The following is an 18,665-nucleotide window of genomic DNA, read 5'->3' on the forward strand; positions in this document are numbered from 1 at the left end:
TATTGTTATTGAATCGGAGGGATTTTAACTGCTATTTGTCTGATGTAAAGACTTATTCTGTCCAGAACGGAGGAGCTGTCATCTGTTGCTGATTTTAATGAACAACAGACTGTAGATGACCAGTGATTTGAACAGATTTAGTCTCTGACTTCTAAATCTAACTATCAACCACACATGTGTTCTGGACAAAGCCACACTGAGAAAGGTTGTTTGCTCAAGGTCATAGAAAAAAAAAGCTAGGAATAGACGAATAGCCAAACAGACACAGCTGCTAATGTGGTGATGGGGTTTACACAGCCTTTACTCACACTGTACACGCATTGCATTTCATTATCACTTTGTTTTTAGATATATATTGCCATTTTTCAGAGAAAATTTGCTGATTGGGGGTCCACATCAGCCAGCCTCAAAATTGTAAAGGTCATTACAATGACATTACCCTTCACAGAGGATGAAAGCCAGAAATGTCAAATTGCTCAGCAGCCACATCATCACACAAATGGAGCAGAATGCACTGGAAAATCATGAAAGACGTTTATAAGTGACAACTTAATGAGCAGAAGTCTAGGTCAGCTTTTTTTGGCAGGTGTGAAGGGGGAAGATTTTATGGACCATGACATGTAGTGAAAAACACACAGATATTCAGTATGTCCGAGCTACAGTGCATTATCACTGTTTAAACTCCATTCAGCATCCTGTAAAAAAGCATTCAGTGTTCCTGAAAAGGCAGAATTAATGGTAGGCTACTGCGTAACAGAACTATCAACCACACATGTGTTCTGTACATATGACTTTAAAACAAAACAAAAAATAGCAATTTAAATCCCTCTGATTCAAAAGTTTATATAAAACGTCATCATGTTGAGTCGATTGTGAACCAATCAGCTGTTAAATCAGCTGAGAGGGCGGCGTTTCCCAGCATGCTGGGGGTCCTGGGTCTTGCAGTTGGTGAAAGGCAACGTGCGGCCGCCTTGCTCTGGACCGGGCCTGTCCCCCCTCGGAGAAAAATCCCAGAAGACAAAACAGCTGAACCGTCTCGGTCCTCGGACCCGTCTTTATCAGAACAAGATGAAGAAGTTTCTGTTGTTGCTTCTCTTCTGTCACGTCTCATCTGCAGGTAAGATCACATTTGAGTTATTTTGCATTACTTTCCTGCTTTACTGGAGTTAAGTTTCACTTTCACTTTACCTCGAGACTGTCATGTCTTAGATTAACGGAATCATATTATAATTAGGCCATCGTATTTATGATAAAATAATGATATACGTCTATTTATACTGAACCTATAAACCATGTTTGTACTTCGGTAAAGTTAGAAAGACATTCACAGATTCGAAATTCCGGGATCAATTACTCTGAAGCGAAATGTTTTTAAATCACTAACGACTCATCTTTCCTTTTGTAGTAACGTTAACAACGAGCTACAAACTCATTTTCATCCAAACGAACTGTCCTTCAATCTAGAGAAATAACATTGTTCTGCACGAGCAGTCGGTGGAGAGACGGCAGTGAGATGAGGGCTAGGGACCGTCTACAAATTAAAACACCGACAAGAGATACAAGAGAGAAATATTCATTAATTTACTTATTAATAAATAAGGTAGTGCCTCCATACTTACCTCGATTATTACTTGTCTAATGGTAGTTGTACTACAGCACTTCTTTTTTTTTAAATAACCCAAGACATAATTTTGGTGAATTTCTTTTGCCAAAATCATTCAATAGTTATTATATAAATGATGATTCAGGTTTCTAAAAGGGCTAGACACATAGATATGGGACTGCTGGTTGTATTACAGCAGTTATTTATCAAAAGGTAACCATATTTCTAATTTTGGTGAATTTCCTTTGCCAAAATCATTTAATGTGTTATTACATAAATGAGATTCAGGTCTGTTCGGGGCTAGACACTGAAGCCCCCTGCTGTGGTTACTACAACAGTTATTTATCAAAATAACCCAAAACATATTTTTGGTGAATTTCTTTTGCCAAAATCATTCAATAGTTTATTATAAAATGGGATTCAGGTTTCTAAAAGGGCTAGACACATAGAAGGCCCCCTGCTGGTTGTATTACAACAGTTATTTATCAAAAATAACCAAAAACATAATTTTGTCACCTTACTTTCGCAATATTTATTGTTTTCCTCTATTACCAGATCTTTATTATTCTGTGTTTTCCAGTTGTTTAATGATCAAATCTCTCACTCCCTTTCGATTTCTTGTCAATATGAGCCATAGCCAATGACGGGTGTTTTTGTATCATCTTGTCCAAATATTTTAATAGAGAGTTCAGACCAGATTTCCGAGGAATACCCTGTTTCTCGGGTTGTAATCTTAGCACTTTTCATAGTTTTTACCAAAGCTTCAATTCCACCAGCCATTGCCCATAAGCATTTCCTTTGAGCTTTCTTTACTTTTTTAATTCTCCCCATTGTCTTCACATGTCCTCTAACCTAGGGAAAAGGCAAAGTTAAAACTTTTGTCAGGATAAAGTGAGTTTTAGTAGTAAACTGTAGTTTGGGAAGTAAAATAAGGCTACCTAATATGTAGAGATACAATTTATACTCCAAACATTACTTAAACACCAAATTTACACAACTTAAGATCCCTAAGGATAACAGGTAAACAGTGTATGCTACACACACAGTGTATATGTATATCTAATGTTAAATTAATTCTCTGTTGGAGATATTTCTGGTTTCATACTATACCTTACTATACTGTAAATAAAACAAATTCTACCACTACAGAACTGCTTAAAAGGTCAAAAGGTCATTATGTAATTTTGTATGAAATAATTTTTGTATTTCAATAATTAAATTTTGGGCATTTTCGCCTTTATTTGACAGCTGAATAAATGAAAGCAGAGAGAGAGTGGGAATGACATCCAGCAAAGCGCTGCAGGTCGGAATTGAACCCACAGCTGCTACAAGAACTGAGCCTCTGTACATGGGGGCACACGCTCAACCAGTTGAGCTACATAGACACCCCTACATCAAATACTTCTGACAGAACCATCCGCGAATACTCTTACTCTTCAAGGAAAACAATACACTCTCTGAATGCTCTGTCTGTAGTTTGTGCTTCTAAAGTTTAATGAGGCTGATTATCCTCAAGGTCACAGTGGGTCAATATATACACCAAGGCCAAGGTTTTACAAATTGACTCACTACAATGAAATAGCTTCTTTTGGGTTAAGGATTATAAGGAATGGTTACAATTTGGCTTCTAAAATCATCTTGATGTCTTAGCATTACAGTCATATAAATGTATTCAAATTACAAGACGGTTTATAACTCCGTACCGAAAAAAAAGCTAATTACCCAATTTCTACAATGGGTAAATAAACAACAAATAACACTCTACTTTTCTTACACAGACTCAGTCCTTGTTGCATAATTGTCTTACCTAAAGGACATTTGCTGCACGCTCTCTATCTCCACTTTAATCATCCTATACATTAAGGCATAAAAGCTTTATTGTCTCTCCAATTTTTCTGTCTTACTCTGTCCTATCAATAAAGGCAATATAAACATTTCAAAGATACTATTTTTAGAAGAAAAAAAACCCAGAGAGTTCTTAATACCCGAGAAGAAAGATGATACAATAATGATTACTTACATATCCATGGAACGGGAAAGGTGGAAATCTTCAAGTAAATTTACAAAATCTTGATGATCCCATCAGAGTTTTGCAGTAAGATTAAATATGTGATTACTCACTAAAAACATAATTGAAAGGTTGCTCTTGATTGGCTGGTGACATTGTCACCCCTTGCACTCTTCATTTCATGGTTAAAGGGAGTGGACATGCAGCGAGGACATGATCTAATGTGTGATCACTGCAGGTAGAAGTTAATGGACAGTGCCTATTTTTAAAAACAAACTGTGAAGTACAACAAAGCAGGGGGCCTTCTATGTGTCTAGCCCTATTAGATACCTGAATCGTTGTTGATATTATAACTAGTAGATTATTTTGGCACAAGAAATTCACCAAAATAAGAAATATGGTTATTTTTGATAAATAACTGCTGTAGTACAACCACCAGTCCCATATCTATGTGTAGCCATTTAGAACCTGAATCATCATTTATATAATAACTATTGAATGATTCACCCAAATTATGTTTTGGTTATTTTTATAAATAAATACCATTAGACAAGTAATAATCAAGGTAAAGGAAGAAGCAACCTTATTTAATAAGTAAACAAATGAATATTTCTCTCTTGTATCGCTTGTCGGTGTTTTAATTTGTAGACGGTCCCTAGCCCTCGTCTCACTGCCATCTCTCCACCGGCTGCTCCTACAGAACAATGTTATTTCTCCAGATTGAAGGACGGTTCGTTTGGATGAAAATGAGTTTGTAGGTCGTTGTTAACGTTACTAAAAAGGAAAGATGAGTCGTTTGTGATTTAAAAACATTCGCTTCAGAGTAATTGATCCCGGAATTTCGAATCTGTGAATGTCTTCTGACTTACCGAAGTGTTTTGTCCTGCAGTGAAGCACTCATTTAAGATTTTCATCACTGCATCTTCTGGAGTCCCACACCTCCCAGAGTTTGTGGCTACTGGAGTGGGGGATGATCTCCTGGTGGCTTACGCGACACCAACAAAAAGATACTAGAACCCAAACAGGACTGGATGAAAACATTTTCGAAAACCATCCTCAGCAGTGGGAGTTTTACACTCAAGCATGTTTTGAGAGTGAGCCAAACGTCTTCAAAGTCCAAATGGATCTCTTCAAGCATCGCTTCAACCAGAGTGGAGGTACAGTATTTATGCATGTTACATTTAACTCATATTGCTAAAACTGTAAAGTGACCTTAACTCATCCCCACCTTGAGATAATTCTAAACATCAATAGTCAAAATATCTTCACAATAACATAGACAGGAAGAGGAAATAGAAGACATTTCCTTCACAGACGTGTTCGATAATTGGACTCAAGGGCTTTGTCATCTGTCTTTGAAGTTTTTTTTCAGGATTTTAAATGTTTCTTTGGAATCTGAATGTTTGTGTAGTGAAATAACTAGATTTTTATTTTGCATGTTGGAAAATTGGAAGCCTGCCCAGGCTTTTTTCATCATGTACAGAATAAATATTCTGTTAACAAAGTCAACTTTCATTGCACAAAATCAGACTAAGTGTGTTGAACGTCAAAATGTAACGTGACTTGAAAACAGCGTGAAGTTTCTTTTTACATCACACTTTCAGTCATTATGACCACGACTACGGTCAGAAACATTGTGTCAAAATATGAACAATAATGTCTCTGTCAATTGGGTTATCTGCTAAGTCAAACAGTGTTATGTTTTATTTTTTGATGTGTTGCTTTATATGATCATTTTAATTTATGTGAAGTGTCTTTAAGATGTATTATTATTCGTATTAATAATTATAGTCTGTCTGTCAGGTGTCCACATTGTCCAGAGGATGACTAGCTGTGAGTGGGACGATGAGACTGGAGAGGTCAATGGTTTTAATCAGTATGGTTATGATGGAGAAGACTTTATATCATTGGACCTGAAGACATTGACATGGATCGCTCCAAAACCACAAGCTGTCATCGTCAAACACAGATGGGATGCTGACATATCTTCGACAAAATACAATGAGATTCTCCTCACTGAGATTTATCCTGAATGGCTGAAGATGTATTTGGACTACGGCAAGAGCTCTCTTCTGAGAAAAGGTAGAATCACATTTCCTGATGTAGTTTCACATTCATGTAGTCATCCCAGACTGAACTGTCATTGTGTTATCATTCTGACATCACCTTCGTTTTGTTCGTTTTCTGTGGCGGTAAGATTTTATTTTGCGCTCCTCATTCCGTCTATTTACCGTGCTCTGACATTACCTTCCATCAAATCTGAGATTGTGATCACCAGTGCACAGTTAGAGTACGGTAAGAATGTTTACCTGCAATGACAGGTGTTGCTCTGCTGTAGACTAGAAACACAATGCCACATCCTTCTTTAGGGACTGTTTATTTAGTGGTGGTGGTTTCTGTCAGTATAGGTCTACAGACAATATGGAGGTTGTGTAACTGATGAGCTCACAGCTCAAGATTGTTTAATAAATAATTAACAGGCGTGGTTTACTTAATGGGCTGTGTACTACTTATCTTATAAACTTATGTGGGTCATGTTACACTTAAAGTAGTTTCTTCTTATCTCGCTCTCTCTCTCTCATCTCTCTCTCTCCTCTATCTCTCTCTCTCTCTCTCTGCAGAGCGTCCCTCAGTGTCTCCTCCAGAAGTCTCCGTCCTCTCCAGTCAGCTGCCACGCTACAGGTTTCTACCCTGACAGAGCCCTGATGTTCTGGAGGAAAGATGGAGAGGAGCTTCATGAGGACGTGGACCTCGGAGAGATCCTCCCCAACCACGATGGAACCTTCCAGATGAGTGTAGACCTGGACCTTTCATCAGTCCCAGATGAAGACCGGAGGAGGTACGACTGTGTGTTTCATCTCTCTGGTGTGGAGGACGACATCGTCTCCAAACTGGACAAAGCAGAGATCAGGACCAACAGAGGTGAGACTTCTGTCAGAGGAGATGAAGGAAACACACATTTAGTTTACTTTTAACAGTCCTGCATTTAAATTATCTAATAGTTGTATATACCATTTTTAAAGATGAAGTATTAAAAATGACATTTAACAACAGCAGGACAAACAGATAATATCAGTATACAGGTGTGTGGTCTGGTTGATAAATGGAGGTTCTTCTCTTCTAACCTGCTTCATCTGTTCAGGTTGGGACTATTTTTTGTTGTTTTCTGCTCAACAGAGAAGCCCACTGACATGACCGTCCCCGTCATCGCTGCAGTGGTTGTTCTCGCTCTCGTCCTCCTCGCTAGTGTGATCGGAGTCCTAGTTTACAGAAAGAAGAAAGGTGAGACACTCAAACAGAGAGATTGCCTCATTTCTTTCTCAGTATCTAGATTTTAGACTTAAAATGAATCATTTGATCTAGACTTTAAAGTCTGGATCTTTTAACTTCAGCAGAAAGAGGTGTGAAGCTCAGAGCTGCAGTTTATGATTTGATAAAAAAAGAATATATTCAGATATTGGCATTAAGTCAACAACACCACATGTAAATTGTACCTGTTGGGACGCACTGCACTAAGATACACTCATATCCGTTGCAGACTTATCTGCAGTTAAATGGCACTTACAATATAAAGAGAAAAGAAGAGATGTATCTATCTGTATGAGTGACCATTGTGAGAACTAAATGATTTGTCTTTTGTTTTATATTTCAGCCATACGCCCTCCAGCTCCTGACAACAGTGTTGAGCTCTCTGAGAAACTGAATCCAGAATCTAAATGATAAAAACACATGATATGGATGGATATGAGAAGACTGGAGGTGATTGTATTGTGTACTGACTGCATCGTTCCGTGGTGTGTGGTGTGTGTGTGTGTGTGTGGGTGTGTGTGTGTGTGTGTGTGGTGGTGGGTGTGTGTGTGTGTGTGTGTGTGTGTGTGTGTGGGTGTGTGTGTGTGTGTGTTGTGTGTGTGTGTGGGTGTGTGTGTGTTTGCTTGTACTGAAACACATGCTCTTTATCTTTTAACATCTTCAAGTAAGTGAGTTGCTTCATATGGGACTAGTGTTGTCCCATATGAACCTGGTAAAACAAAGCTGCCTTAAACTCTGTGAAACCTTCTGTGAACAGGATGATCTATTATATACAGTAAATAATAATAATAGTAAATAATACAAGTCTTTGTCTTCACTGTGCAGAGGTTCCCTCAGTGTCTGTCCTCCAGAAGTCTCCGTCCTCTCCAGTCAGCTGCCACGCTACAGGTTTCTACCCTGACAGAGCCATGATGTTCTGGAGGAAAGATGGAGAGGAGCTTCATGAGGACGTGGACCTCGGAGAGATCCTCCCCAACCACGATGGATCCTTCCGTTGAATATTCACTGTGTGTTTGTTTGTTTACCTAGCAGACATTTTCATAAATAGTGTAGCAGTTTTCTGTGAAATTTGATGGACAGACCATAAACTAAGAAAGAACTTAATGAAACATTGGTGTATTTAGTGCCACACCTCAATATGTTAAAGACACAGAAGTGACTCCTGAAAACCAGTCAACAGGACAAGGTAACAACTGAAGTTAGTGACTGAATTAACCCCAACTTTGTATATTTAGTATTTTCTTGCTTGAAACATCCTGAGGGACTGAAACACGTTTGCCTGTCTTTGTCTTTTCCTCCTGTCCTCCTCAGAACAATGATTACATTTCTCTGATTAACACCACCCTTTCAATCCTTGTCTCTGCCATGTGTCAGCGCGTTAGATATTTGTGATGCAGCATATTGTATCAGTATTTCAGTAGTTTGACTGTAGTACAGACCGGGATAAATACTGTTTGCCAGAGTCAGATCTCAGACTGAAATGTGAACCCACAAGAAATATGACAAGACATACTCCATAGGGAAGATGTTGATATGCAATACTTTATTTTTATGTAAGAAACCCAACCAAAATATGTATACTTTATTTATACAGTATATTTTTTATATATATTTACAGTAATGTTTTTAGCTTTCTTTTGAGCGACAAAAGTAAAACTTTTGTAATATTGTAAACATAGTTTTTATTCTGCTTAATAAACCCAGATCCTGAGTTAAAATCAGCCATTTGTTCTTGTTTGAGTGGATCTTCTCACTGCAGGCCACTGATTGGGTGGATGACCCTTTTAGGGGCCAATAAAAAGGTTTACTAACTGCTATAGCATGGAGTACAATGGAAAAAGTAAAAGTTGTTAACTTATTAGTATATTAGCATCATTTAATGTATTACATATTGTTTTTATGTTTCTCTTTTATTCACTTTAAATATTTATTTGTGTACCTTTTCCCAAATTGGAGATACTGAACAAGGTCTTTTTAAATAGTCCACTTGGGTTATTGTCCTTGTCAAAGATTAGCGTATGTATATATAGGTAATGTTTAAAGACATTAAACACAAAATATATAGACCATCATACACAGCCATGTGTGTCTCAATAACTTCCCCCTAGAGGACAGCAGAACCCTGAAAACTGAACCAGAATTAGCTGTAGAGTAGCTGTGTGTGTGGCTGTGACTGTGGTTAGAGGGACTGCTTTTTACCCTCCACTTTAGCTAGTCATTCATTTTCAGAAAAAAAATCATAAACCAAATAAAGGTATTGAACCAATGCACACCCACACACATCAGGATTTAAAATTACTTATTTTGTTAAGATAACAGCTGATTAGCCTTATAGTTAACAGGAACAAACATGTATGTTCAACAGATGGATGTACTTCTGTTCTAACCTGATGTATCTGTGCAGGTCTTTAGTTTTTTATTTTTTACAACAGAAGTCCAGTCACATGATCGTCCATCACTGCTGTGGTTGTTCTCCATCTCATTGCTGTCTACTGGAGTCATTGTTTACAATAGGAAGAAAGGTGAGAGACAAATAGAAAAATCAGCTGCTTAATAAACTTTTTTTTATCAGTTTAATTGAAATGTTTGAGTTGATGCTTTTATCCAGGTTGTGTTTGAATTAAATTAAAACAAGCATCAGTTTCCTAAATCCAACAACTGAAAGCAGGGAGGGATTCATTTTAGTTTGAGTAGAAGAATCATATTTATTGATATTCTGGCATTTCCAACTGTAAAATGATCTCATTTTGATTTCAGCCAAAGGCCCTCAAACTTGTAAGTAAACAACTTTTATTGTATTTAACAATCTGACACACCACGATTAAAGGGTTTCATGTTATTGTGCTAATTTCTTATATAAAATGTTCATACATTTACTGTTTATAAATGCTCAGAGGATGAATGCTTTCCAGTTGCACCCTAACAGGGTCTCTGACCTTCCAGGTCCTGACAGCAGCTCTGAGAAACTGAATCCAAAGACCTGACTCTCAAAATGGTCTACTTTGATACAGTATGTGTCATCTTTAAATAGCTTTACAGAACTTAAACTGAAAGAATCCCTGCAAGAAAAGGAAATTTAATTACAGTGTATGGGTTTGAGATTATAAATGTAATGGTTTGATTTTTACATGCATTTGTAGATTTTATATTTGTGTCATTTTTGAACAAAAGCTTTAGAATAACTTGATATAAATATTGAATCTGGTGGGACACATCAACGGATGCAACTCATGAAATGTTTTTCTTAATTGCTAACTATTGGTTATGGGTAAGACTAGTGGAACCAGATACTGTGATGGTGGTTTCACTTCTCAGTGATTCATGGCATTCACATAAAGTTGAGTATTTATTTGATTTAATCATTCATGAAGGTGCCCATCAGACCAGTCTGGTTCCAGCCTCTGTAGTTTAGTCTGAGTGGATACAAGTTAGATCAGCAGCAGAGAATGGCTCTTTGCTTGTGTGTGATGGATTTAAAGGAAGCTTAAAGATTCCTTCAGACAGGGTTAGAGAATGATGTCGCCTGTCAGAGCTCACTACCACAGTCACTACAGGACCTAATGAAGGCCTCGTAGATATTCTCTAACTTTTAGCACGTTTTACTGTGTATTGATAGGCATGAAGTAAAGTCCAGATCTCAGGAACCATCACCTTATCATGGGGGAGAGGTTTGTGTTGTCTGCAGCTTGGTGGTCCTGGTATGGTCTCCCATGGCAAAGTGGTCTCAGGTGAGGGTCCAGATAAAGACTGGGTCAACGAGGAAGAGGTGGTTACCCTGCCCGGAGGAAGCCCGAGGCCCCCGTCTGGAGCCAGGCCCAGATGGAGGACTTGTCAGCGAGCGCCTGGTGGCCCGGTTTACCACGGAGCCTGATCAAGATCTAATGTAATGCTTTATTTTGGTGCTGATGTTTTGCTTTTCAATAAAGTCCCTAATTTAGATTTTTACTGTGAGTCATCTTTGACTATAGTTGCAGTAACTTTTAAATTGAATGTTCATTGTTCACGAAGAGAATGGATCGTAAAGACTTTATTTATCTTCTCAATCAAGTAGCAAATAGTATGTCTGAGTTGTGATACAATAGCCTACATTACATTATGTCTTTAAGTGTGCAACGCCACTTCTTCTCCTCTCTTGTTATGCCAGTGACGTATCACAAAGTTTAACTGCTAAACTTTCAGAAGTTTAGTCTCTCTGGCTACACATCACTATCAGCCACACAACGTGTGTTCTGTACACAACATGACTTTAAACAGACAAATAACAATTTAAATCCCTCCGATTCAAAAACAAAGTGTATATGAAACGTCATAATGTTGAGTCGATTGTGAACCAATCAGCTGAGAGGCGGGTGTTTCCCAGCATGCTCTGGGTCTTGCGGTTGGTGAAAAGCAATTGCGCTGCCTTGCTCTGGACCGGGCGTTGTCCCTCCTCGGAGAAAAATCACAGAAGACAAAACATCTGAACCGTCTCGGTCCTCGGACCCGTCTTTATCAGAACAAGATGAAGAAGTTTCTGTTGTTGCTTCTCTTCTGTCACGTCTCATCTCCAGGTAAGATCACATTTTAACTATTTTCTTTACTTTCCTCTCAGCTCTGCGTTTTGTTCCTGTGTAGCTCTGGAACTCAGCTGGAGTCTTTCACTTCACCTCGAGACTATCATGTCTTAGATTAACTGAGTCATAATAGTGTCATCGTATTTATGATAAAATATGTCTATTTATACTAAGATGACCAGACGTCCGCGATTTCCGGGGACAGTCCCCGATTTTGGTGACCTGTCCCCGGAAATGTCCCCGGTTTTTACTGTGATCGACAGACCCGAAAGCGGAATAAAAGAAAAAACACTGACCAAACGGAGCCGATAGTCGCTCCAGACCGCCAGAGCCGCCGCTGCTCAGAGATCAGGTGTTTTAGAAAGACGTGTTTTTTTTTTTTTTTTTTAAAGCCAGAAAGACGTGTTTTACGATGCTAAAATCACTGATTATTTACATGGAGTCTGGTGGGTTTAGCCAACGCAATTTCGCGGACTTTTATGTTTTAAAAAGGATCTTAATCTTTAATAGAAAGGTCGACCTCCTTAGAAATCCTTTCCATAACGTTGTCAGACACTTAGAATATTAATCTGAGTCTGTCAGCAGCAAAACGAGCACTTTTATGAACGTAAATACAAGCTGCATAAATATCCTATTAACTCACACTGTAGCTTGTTTCTGCCGACTGGAGCGATCTCGTTTAATACTGCATCATGTCAAAGGAAAATATGTCCTCGTTTTACTGTATCTGATGCTCAATGAGCTACTGCAATAAGCTGTCAGATAATGTAGTGCAGTAAATATTACAACATTATGAAATATTAGGACTTTTATCTTGAAACATTCCCCTCTGAGGTGGAGTGAGTAGGAAGTAGCAGCAGGGGGGTCTAGGATCAGACTTTGGGGGGGCTCAGCCCCTAATGAAACAGCTCTAGGTCTAGTGTCCCCGTTTTAAGTTTTACCAGATAAACATGACGTGTTTTGGAGGTATATACTCTTCTGAGCTGAAAATGTCCCCGGATTTTGTCTGAGAAATCTGGTCACCTTAATTTATACTGACTTTGTAAACCTTGTGTGTCCTGCAGTGAAACACTCACTCAAGATTTTACTCACTGCATCTTCTGGAGTCCCAAACCTCCCAGAGTTTGTGGCTACTGCAGAGGTGGATGGTCATCTGGTGGGTTACTGCAACACCAACAAAAAGATACTAGAACCCAGACAGGACTGGGTGAAAACATTTTTAGAAAACAATACTCAGCTTTGGGAAATGTTCACAGCTGAGTGTTTTGAGATTCAGCCTAACCTTTTCAAAGCCACGATGGATAACTTGAAGCAGAGCTTCAACCAAACTGGAGGTAATACTTCACTGTTTACTGCTAAACTGTTCTACATCTTCATTTTATATTAAAGTGACCCCAACTCATCTCCACTTTGAGATAATGAAATTCAAAACATCAATACATAATATCTTAACATACACTGGAAGAGGAAAAGCAGTAATACAAGACATCCTTTATTTCCTTCATTGACCTGTCAGATAACGAGACTGAGGGCTCTGTCTGTTTGTATAATTGTTAAAATATTAAATAACTAAGATTTGATACTGTATGGAATATTTGGAATTAACTTTACCAGCCTGTCTAGGATTAACGTTTGTCATGTAAATATTAAACATTCTGTTAAAGAAAACTTTCATCGCACAAAATCAGATTAATAAATTCAAAGTCTTTATTAGTAATTAATTATGAAATTAGAATTATAACATGTAAGGTTTGTGGTCAAACATCTGAGACAATGTGCTCTTAGATCAGGGGAAACCCGGCTGTTTCCCATCATGCACTGGAGTTTTGCAGTCGGTGGAGAGCAACTAACTGACTCTAGAAACTTCATCTGACCCACTTCACCCTGTTGTTATTGTTATTATTATTATTATTATTATTATGTGTTGTAGTAGTATTAGTAGTATTATGCATTATTGTAATGACAGTCTCTGTCTCTCAGGTGTCCACATTCTCCAGAGGATTACTGGTTGTGAGTGGGACGATAAGACTGGAGAGGTTAATGGTTTTAATCAGTATGGTTATAATGGAGAAGACTTCATATCATTCGACCTGAAGACATCGACATGGATCGCTGCAAAACCAGAAGCTGACATCGTCAAACAAAGATGGGATGCTGACATATCTAGAATAAAATACATTGAGATTCTCCTCACTGAGATATTTCCAGGATGGCTGAAGGTGTTTTTGGACTACGGCAAGAGCTCTCTTCTGAGAAAAGGTAGAATCCCATTTCCTGATGTAGTTTCATGAACACAACAATGTTCCTCCAGTCTGCTCAGACTGACCTGCCATTTTATTATCACTCCAATCAGTCTGACATCACCTTCGTTTGGCGGTTTTCTGTGGTGGTAAGATTGATCTAGCCCTCCTCAATCAGTAGAGACCCACAAGTTAGAGTGCTCTGACATTACTTTCTATCAATAGCCAATGACTCCAGTGCACAGTTAGCATACGGTGAGTAAGTTGAACTGCATTGACAGGTGGTCTGTCAGTTGGTCCGTTTGTCCTTCAGCCTGTTACAGACTCACTGGATGGCTGTAAAATACTGTACATATATTCATGGTCCCCAGAGAATCGATTGTAAAACTTTGAACCTCTGACCTTTTCAGCTAACGCCATCATCAGGTCAAATCCTTCTGTTTATCCAGTAATTTAATTTATGACCAAATACCTGCAAAACTAATGACATTCTCTCATCCTCAGCTGTACTTTAGGTTTATGCTAATGAGGAAATATTAGAAAGCTAACATGCAGAGCTGAGATTATAACCTGCCACACATCAACATGCTGGTAAAATGAGCTCAAAGCGTCGCGTACCTCAGAACAACCCAGAGCTGCTAGCACGGCTTCACACTCCTAGTGTTGTTGTGTTGAGGTTTATTTACTTATTTATTTTACTTGGAAGATTTTCCACACTCTGTTAACAATTCCCTATGTATTTTTCTTCATTTTTCTTTTTACATTTTCTTTCCATTCACGTTTGTTCGATCTCTCTCTCTCTCTCTCTCTCTCTCTCTCTCTCTCTCTCTCTCTCTCTACAGAGCGTCCCTCAATGTCTCTCCTCCAGAAGTCTCCGTCCTCTCCAGTCAGCTGCCACGCTACAGGTTTCTACCCTGACAGAGCAATGATGTTCTGGAGGAAAGATGGAGAGGAGCTTCATGAGGACGTGGACCTCGGAGAGATCCTCCCCAACCACGATGGATCCTTCCAGATGAGTGTAGACCTGGACCTTCCATCAGTCCCAGATGAAGACTGGAGGAGGTACGCCTGTGTGTTTCATCTCTCTGGCGTGGAGGACGACATCGTCACCAAACTGGACAAAGCAGAGATCAGGACCAACAGAGGTGAGACTTCTGTCAGAGGTGATGAAGGAAACACACATTTAGTTTCCTCTAACAGTCCTGCATTTAAATTATCTAATATTTTATATACCATTTTTAAAGATTAAGTATTAAAAATGACAAACAGATAATGTCTGTATACAGGATTGTGGTCTGGTTGATAAATGGAGGTTCTTCTCTTCTAACCTGCTTCATCTGTTCAGGTCTGGACTATTTTTTGTTGTTTTCTGCTCAACAGAGAAGCCCACTGACATGACCGTCCCCGTCATCGCTGCAGTGGTTGTTCTCGCTCTCGTCCTCCTCGCTAGTGTGATCGGAGTCCTAGTTTACAGAAAGAAGAAAGGTGAGACACTCAAACAGAGAGATTACCTCATTTCTTTCTCAGCATTTAGATTTTAGAATTAAAATGAATCATTTGATCCAGACTTTAAAGTCTGGATCTTCAAACTTCAGCAGTAAGTGGTGTGAGGCTCAGAGCTGCAGTATAATTATAATATGATGACTAGAAGAACCAAATTCATATTTTGGTTAAACAGTTTATTATTTATGTCTTCGCATTTCATCTTACTTGCTTCAGCTTTTCATAAAGTATGTTTAAAGATGGTTAACCTTTAGAAAATAAGTATATTTGTTTGTCAGTGTGTTCCATACACTAAGATAGTTATTACCAACCAGGGGTATGTGTACCCCAGGGGTACCTCTGCTGTTGCCAGGGGCTACGTGGAAAAATTCAGCTTTCCTGAACATTTACAAACTATGATTTGATTAAAAAAAGAATATATCTAGATATTGGCATTAAGTCAACAACACCACATGTTGCAATTGGGTAAGAGAAAACTAGTTATCAAGCGAGCACACGTTAAAAGTTAAATACTTCAAATGATTAGTTATAAGTAAAGTACTGGATACATGTTAGAAATAGTTAGCTAAAAGAAACGATAGTGGATAAATGGTATTCAGCTTCACTCTAAGTAGTAGTAGTAGTAGTAGTAGTAGTAGTAGTAGTATTGCAGACCAAAACCAACCTTAATATTTACAGTTCAACTTTATGAAAACTTGTTTTATATAATGAAGTGTTATACATTTGGAGCATTCATTGGGAATTGATGAAGGGGTACGTGAGTTCATCTGACAGGGCTGTGGGGGGGGGGGGGGGGGGGTACTTGTTGGGACACACTGCACTAAGATACACTCATGTCCCTTGCAGACTATCAGCAGTTAAATGGCACTTAAGGAACACTTAGTTACTTTTCTACTGGAACAATCTCTGTCGAGATTATTTCTATACAAGGAACAAATGGATTAATAAAACCCATGATTATAGTACTAAAGAGAAAAGAAGAGATGTATTTATCTGTATGAGTGGCTAGAAGAGGGAATCATATCCAGCGGGGGAGAAGGGACCATTGTGAGAACTAAAATGATTTGTCTTTTGTTTTATATTTCAGCCAAACGCCCTCCATCTCCTGACAACAGTGTTGAGCTCTCTGAGAAACTGAATCCAGAATCTAAATGATAAACACATGAATATGGATGGATATGAGAAGGACTGGAGGTGATTGTATTGTGTACTGACTGCATTGTTCCTAGGCTTTTATTTCTTTATATATATATATATATATATATATATATATATATATATATATATATATATATATATAATGTGTTGATTTTCTTACTTGTACTGATATACACGTGCTCTTTATCTTTTAACATCTTCAAGTAAGTGAGTTGCTTCATATGGGACTAGTGTTGTCCCATATGAACCTGTTAAACAAAGCTGCCTTAAACTCTGTGAACAGGAATGATACTATTAATATACAGTAAATAATAATAATAGTATAATAATAAAATTCTTTGTCTCCACTGTGCAGAGGTTCCCTCAGTGTCCCTCCTCCAGAAGTCTCCGTCCTCTCCAGTCAGCTGCCACGCTACAGGTTTCTACCCTGACAGAGCCATGATGTTCTGGAGGAAAGATGGAGAGGAGCTTCATGAGGACGTGGACCTCGGAGAGATCCTCCCCAACCACGATGGATCCTTCCAGATGAGTGTAGACCTGGACCTTTCATCAGTCCCAGATGAAGACTGGAGGAGGTACGACTGTGTGTTTCAGCTCTCTGGTGTGGAGGACGACATCGTCACCAAACTGGACAAAGCAGAGATCAGGACCAACAGAGGTGAGAACAAAAACAACAAAAATCGCTGTCTCTGAGACAGCGTGGACATTTACCCCCCCCCACCCCATTGAGGTCACCGAGGTCCGGACCTTGAAAGCTTTGTTTACAGACATTGTCATAAATAGTGTAGCAGTTTTTTTATGAATTTTGATGGCCAGACCATAGCTGTAGCTCAGTCCTTTGGGAGTTGGGTTGGGAACCGGAGGGTCGCTGGTTCAAGGCCTGCACGGACTAAAAAAGTATAGTGGTGGACTGGTAGCTGGAGAGTTGCCAGTTCACCTTCTGGGCACTGCCAAGGTGCTCCTGAGCAAAGCACTGAACTCCCAACTGCTTGGGGTGCTGTTCCATGGGTAGCCCCCCCACTCTGACATCTCTCCATTCGTGCATGTACTGAGCATATGTGTGTAATTCAGGCCTGTGTGTAGTGTGTGTAATAACCGTGTAAATTGTAATTTCCCCTTGTGGGACTAATAAAGAACAATGATTACATTTCTCTGATTAACACCACCCTTCACATCCTTGTCTCTGCCATGTGTCAGCGCGTTAGATATTTGTGATTCAGCATATTGTATCAGTATTTCAGTAGTTTGTACTGTAGTACAACACGGGATAAATACGGTTTGCCAGAGTCAGATCTCAGACTGAAATGTGAACCCACAAGAAATATGACACAACATACTCCATAGGGAAGATGTTGACATGCAACACTTTATTTTTATGTAGGAAACCCCACCAAAAGATGTAGAATACTTTATATATATATTTTTTATTTATATTTACAGTGATATTTTTAGCTTTCTTTTGAGCGACAAGAAAGTAAGACTTTTGAAATTGTAAATATTGTTTTTATTCTGCTTAAACATTTTTTTTTTAAGAAAAGTTTTGGTCTTTAAGAATCTCAGCCAACACTTGGCACGTCAGATGTGTTTGATATTCTCATATTTTGTATTTTCTTTTAGTATCATTGATGTGAAATAACTCTTACATTAAACATGCATCATTCAGTTTTTTATTCTGCTTAATAAACCCAGATCCTGAGTTAAAATCAGCCATTTGTTCTTGTTTGAGTGGATCTTCTCACTGCAGGCCACTGATTGGGTGGATGACCCTTTTAGGGGCCGATTAAAAAGGTTTACTAACTGCTATAGCATGGATTACAATGGAAAAAGTAAAAGTTGTTAACTTATTAGTATATTAGCATCATTTAATGTATTACATATTGTTTTTATGTTTCTCTTTTATTTACTTTAAATATTTATTTGTGTACCATTTCCCAAATTGTTGACATTGAACAAGGTTTTTTAAATAGTCCACTTGGGTTCTTGTCAAAGATTAGCATATGTATATTTAGGCTATGTTCAATATCTATTTCATTTTGTAAGAACACAACATACATAGGCCGTCATACACAGCCACGTGTCTCAATAACTTCCCCCAGAGGCAGCAGAACCCTAAAACTGGGGAGAGAGAGAGAGAGAGAGAGAGAGAGAGAGAGAGAATTGCCGACTACTACATATCTGCTGGTGTAGTAATTGTAGCCAGGTGGAGCTGATGATGATAATTGGGCAACACGCGGCACCTGTTGGCTCAGCGCCTGGTTGGAGTTACCTGCGGCCAGCTCACTGGGGACCCC

The 18,665-nt window shown here is 38.7% G+C and overlaps 1 protein-coding gene, 1 long non-coding RNA gene and 1 pseudogene across 2 annotated transcripts; 2 read left to right on the forward strand and 1 right to left on the reverse strand.

Annotated features, from left to right (window-relative positions):
* Positions 1 to 1,053: 1,053 nt before the first annotated feature.
* LOC116676724 (major histocompatibility complex class I-related gene protein-like) lies at positions 1,054 to 16,919 on the forward strand (annotated as a pseudogene).
* On the forward strand, positions 6,233 to 6,976 carry LOC116676725 (HLA class I histocompatibility antigen, alpha chain F-like). Its single transcript, XM_032507635.1, has 2 exons — positions 6,233 to 6,533; positions 6,789 to 6,976. The coding sequence occupies exons 1-2, from the start codon at positions 6,317 to 6,319 to the stop codon at positions 6,947 to 6,949; spliced, it is 378 nt and encodes a 125-aa protein (XP_032363526.1). The 5' UTR covers positions 6,233 to 6,316; the 3' UTR covers positions 6,950 to 6,976.
* Positions 7,764 to 17,058, reverse strand: LOC116676729 (uncharacterized). The gene is made up of 2 exons (XR_004328814.1): positions 16,861 to 17,058; positions 7,764 to 7,876 (listed from the first exon to the last, which is right to left on the reverse strand). It is a non-coding gene; the product is annotated as an uncharacterized LOC116676729 (long non-coding RNA).
* Between the last annotated feature and the right edge of the window lie 1,607 nt (positions 17,059 to 18,665).

This window comes from Etheostoma spectabile, unplaced genomic scaffold (assembly GCF_008692095.1).
Source record: "Etheostoma spectabile isolate EspeVRDwgs_2016 unplaced genomic scaffold, UIUC_Espe_1.0 scaffold00003701, whole genome shotgun sequence".
Lineage (NCBI taxonomy): Eukaryota > Metazoa > Chordata > Actinopteri > Perciformes > Percidae > Etheostoma > Etheostoma spectabile.

What these genes read in the sequence shown, in the direction of transcription:
- LOC116676725 (XM_032507635.1), top strand. Translation starts at nt 6,317, where the DNA reads ATGTTCTGGAGGAAAGATGGAGAGGAGCTTCATGAGGACGTGGACCTC. An exon ending in AGAGATCAGGACCAACAGAG is followed by an intron (nt 6,534 to 6,788) that starts GTGAGACTTCTG and finishes TCTGCTCAACAG; the next exon opens with AGAAGCCCACTGACATGACC.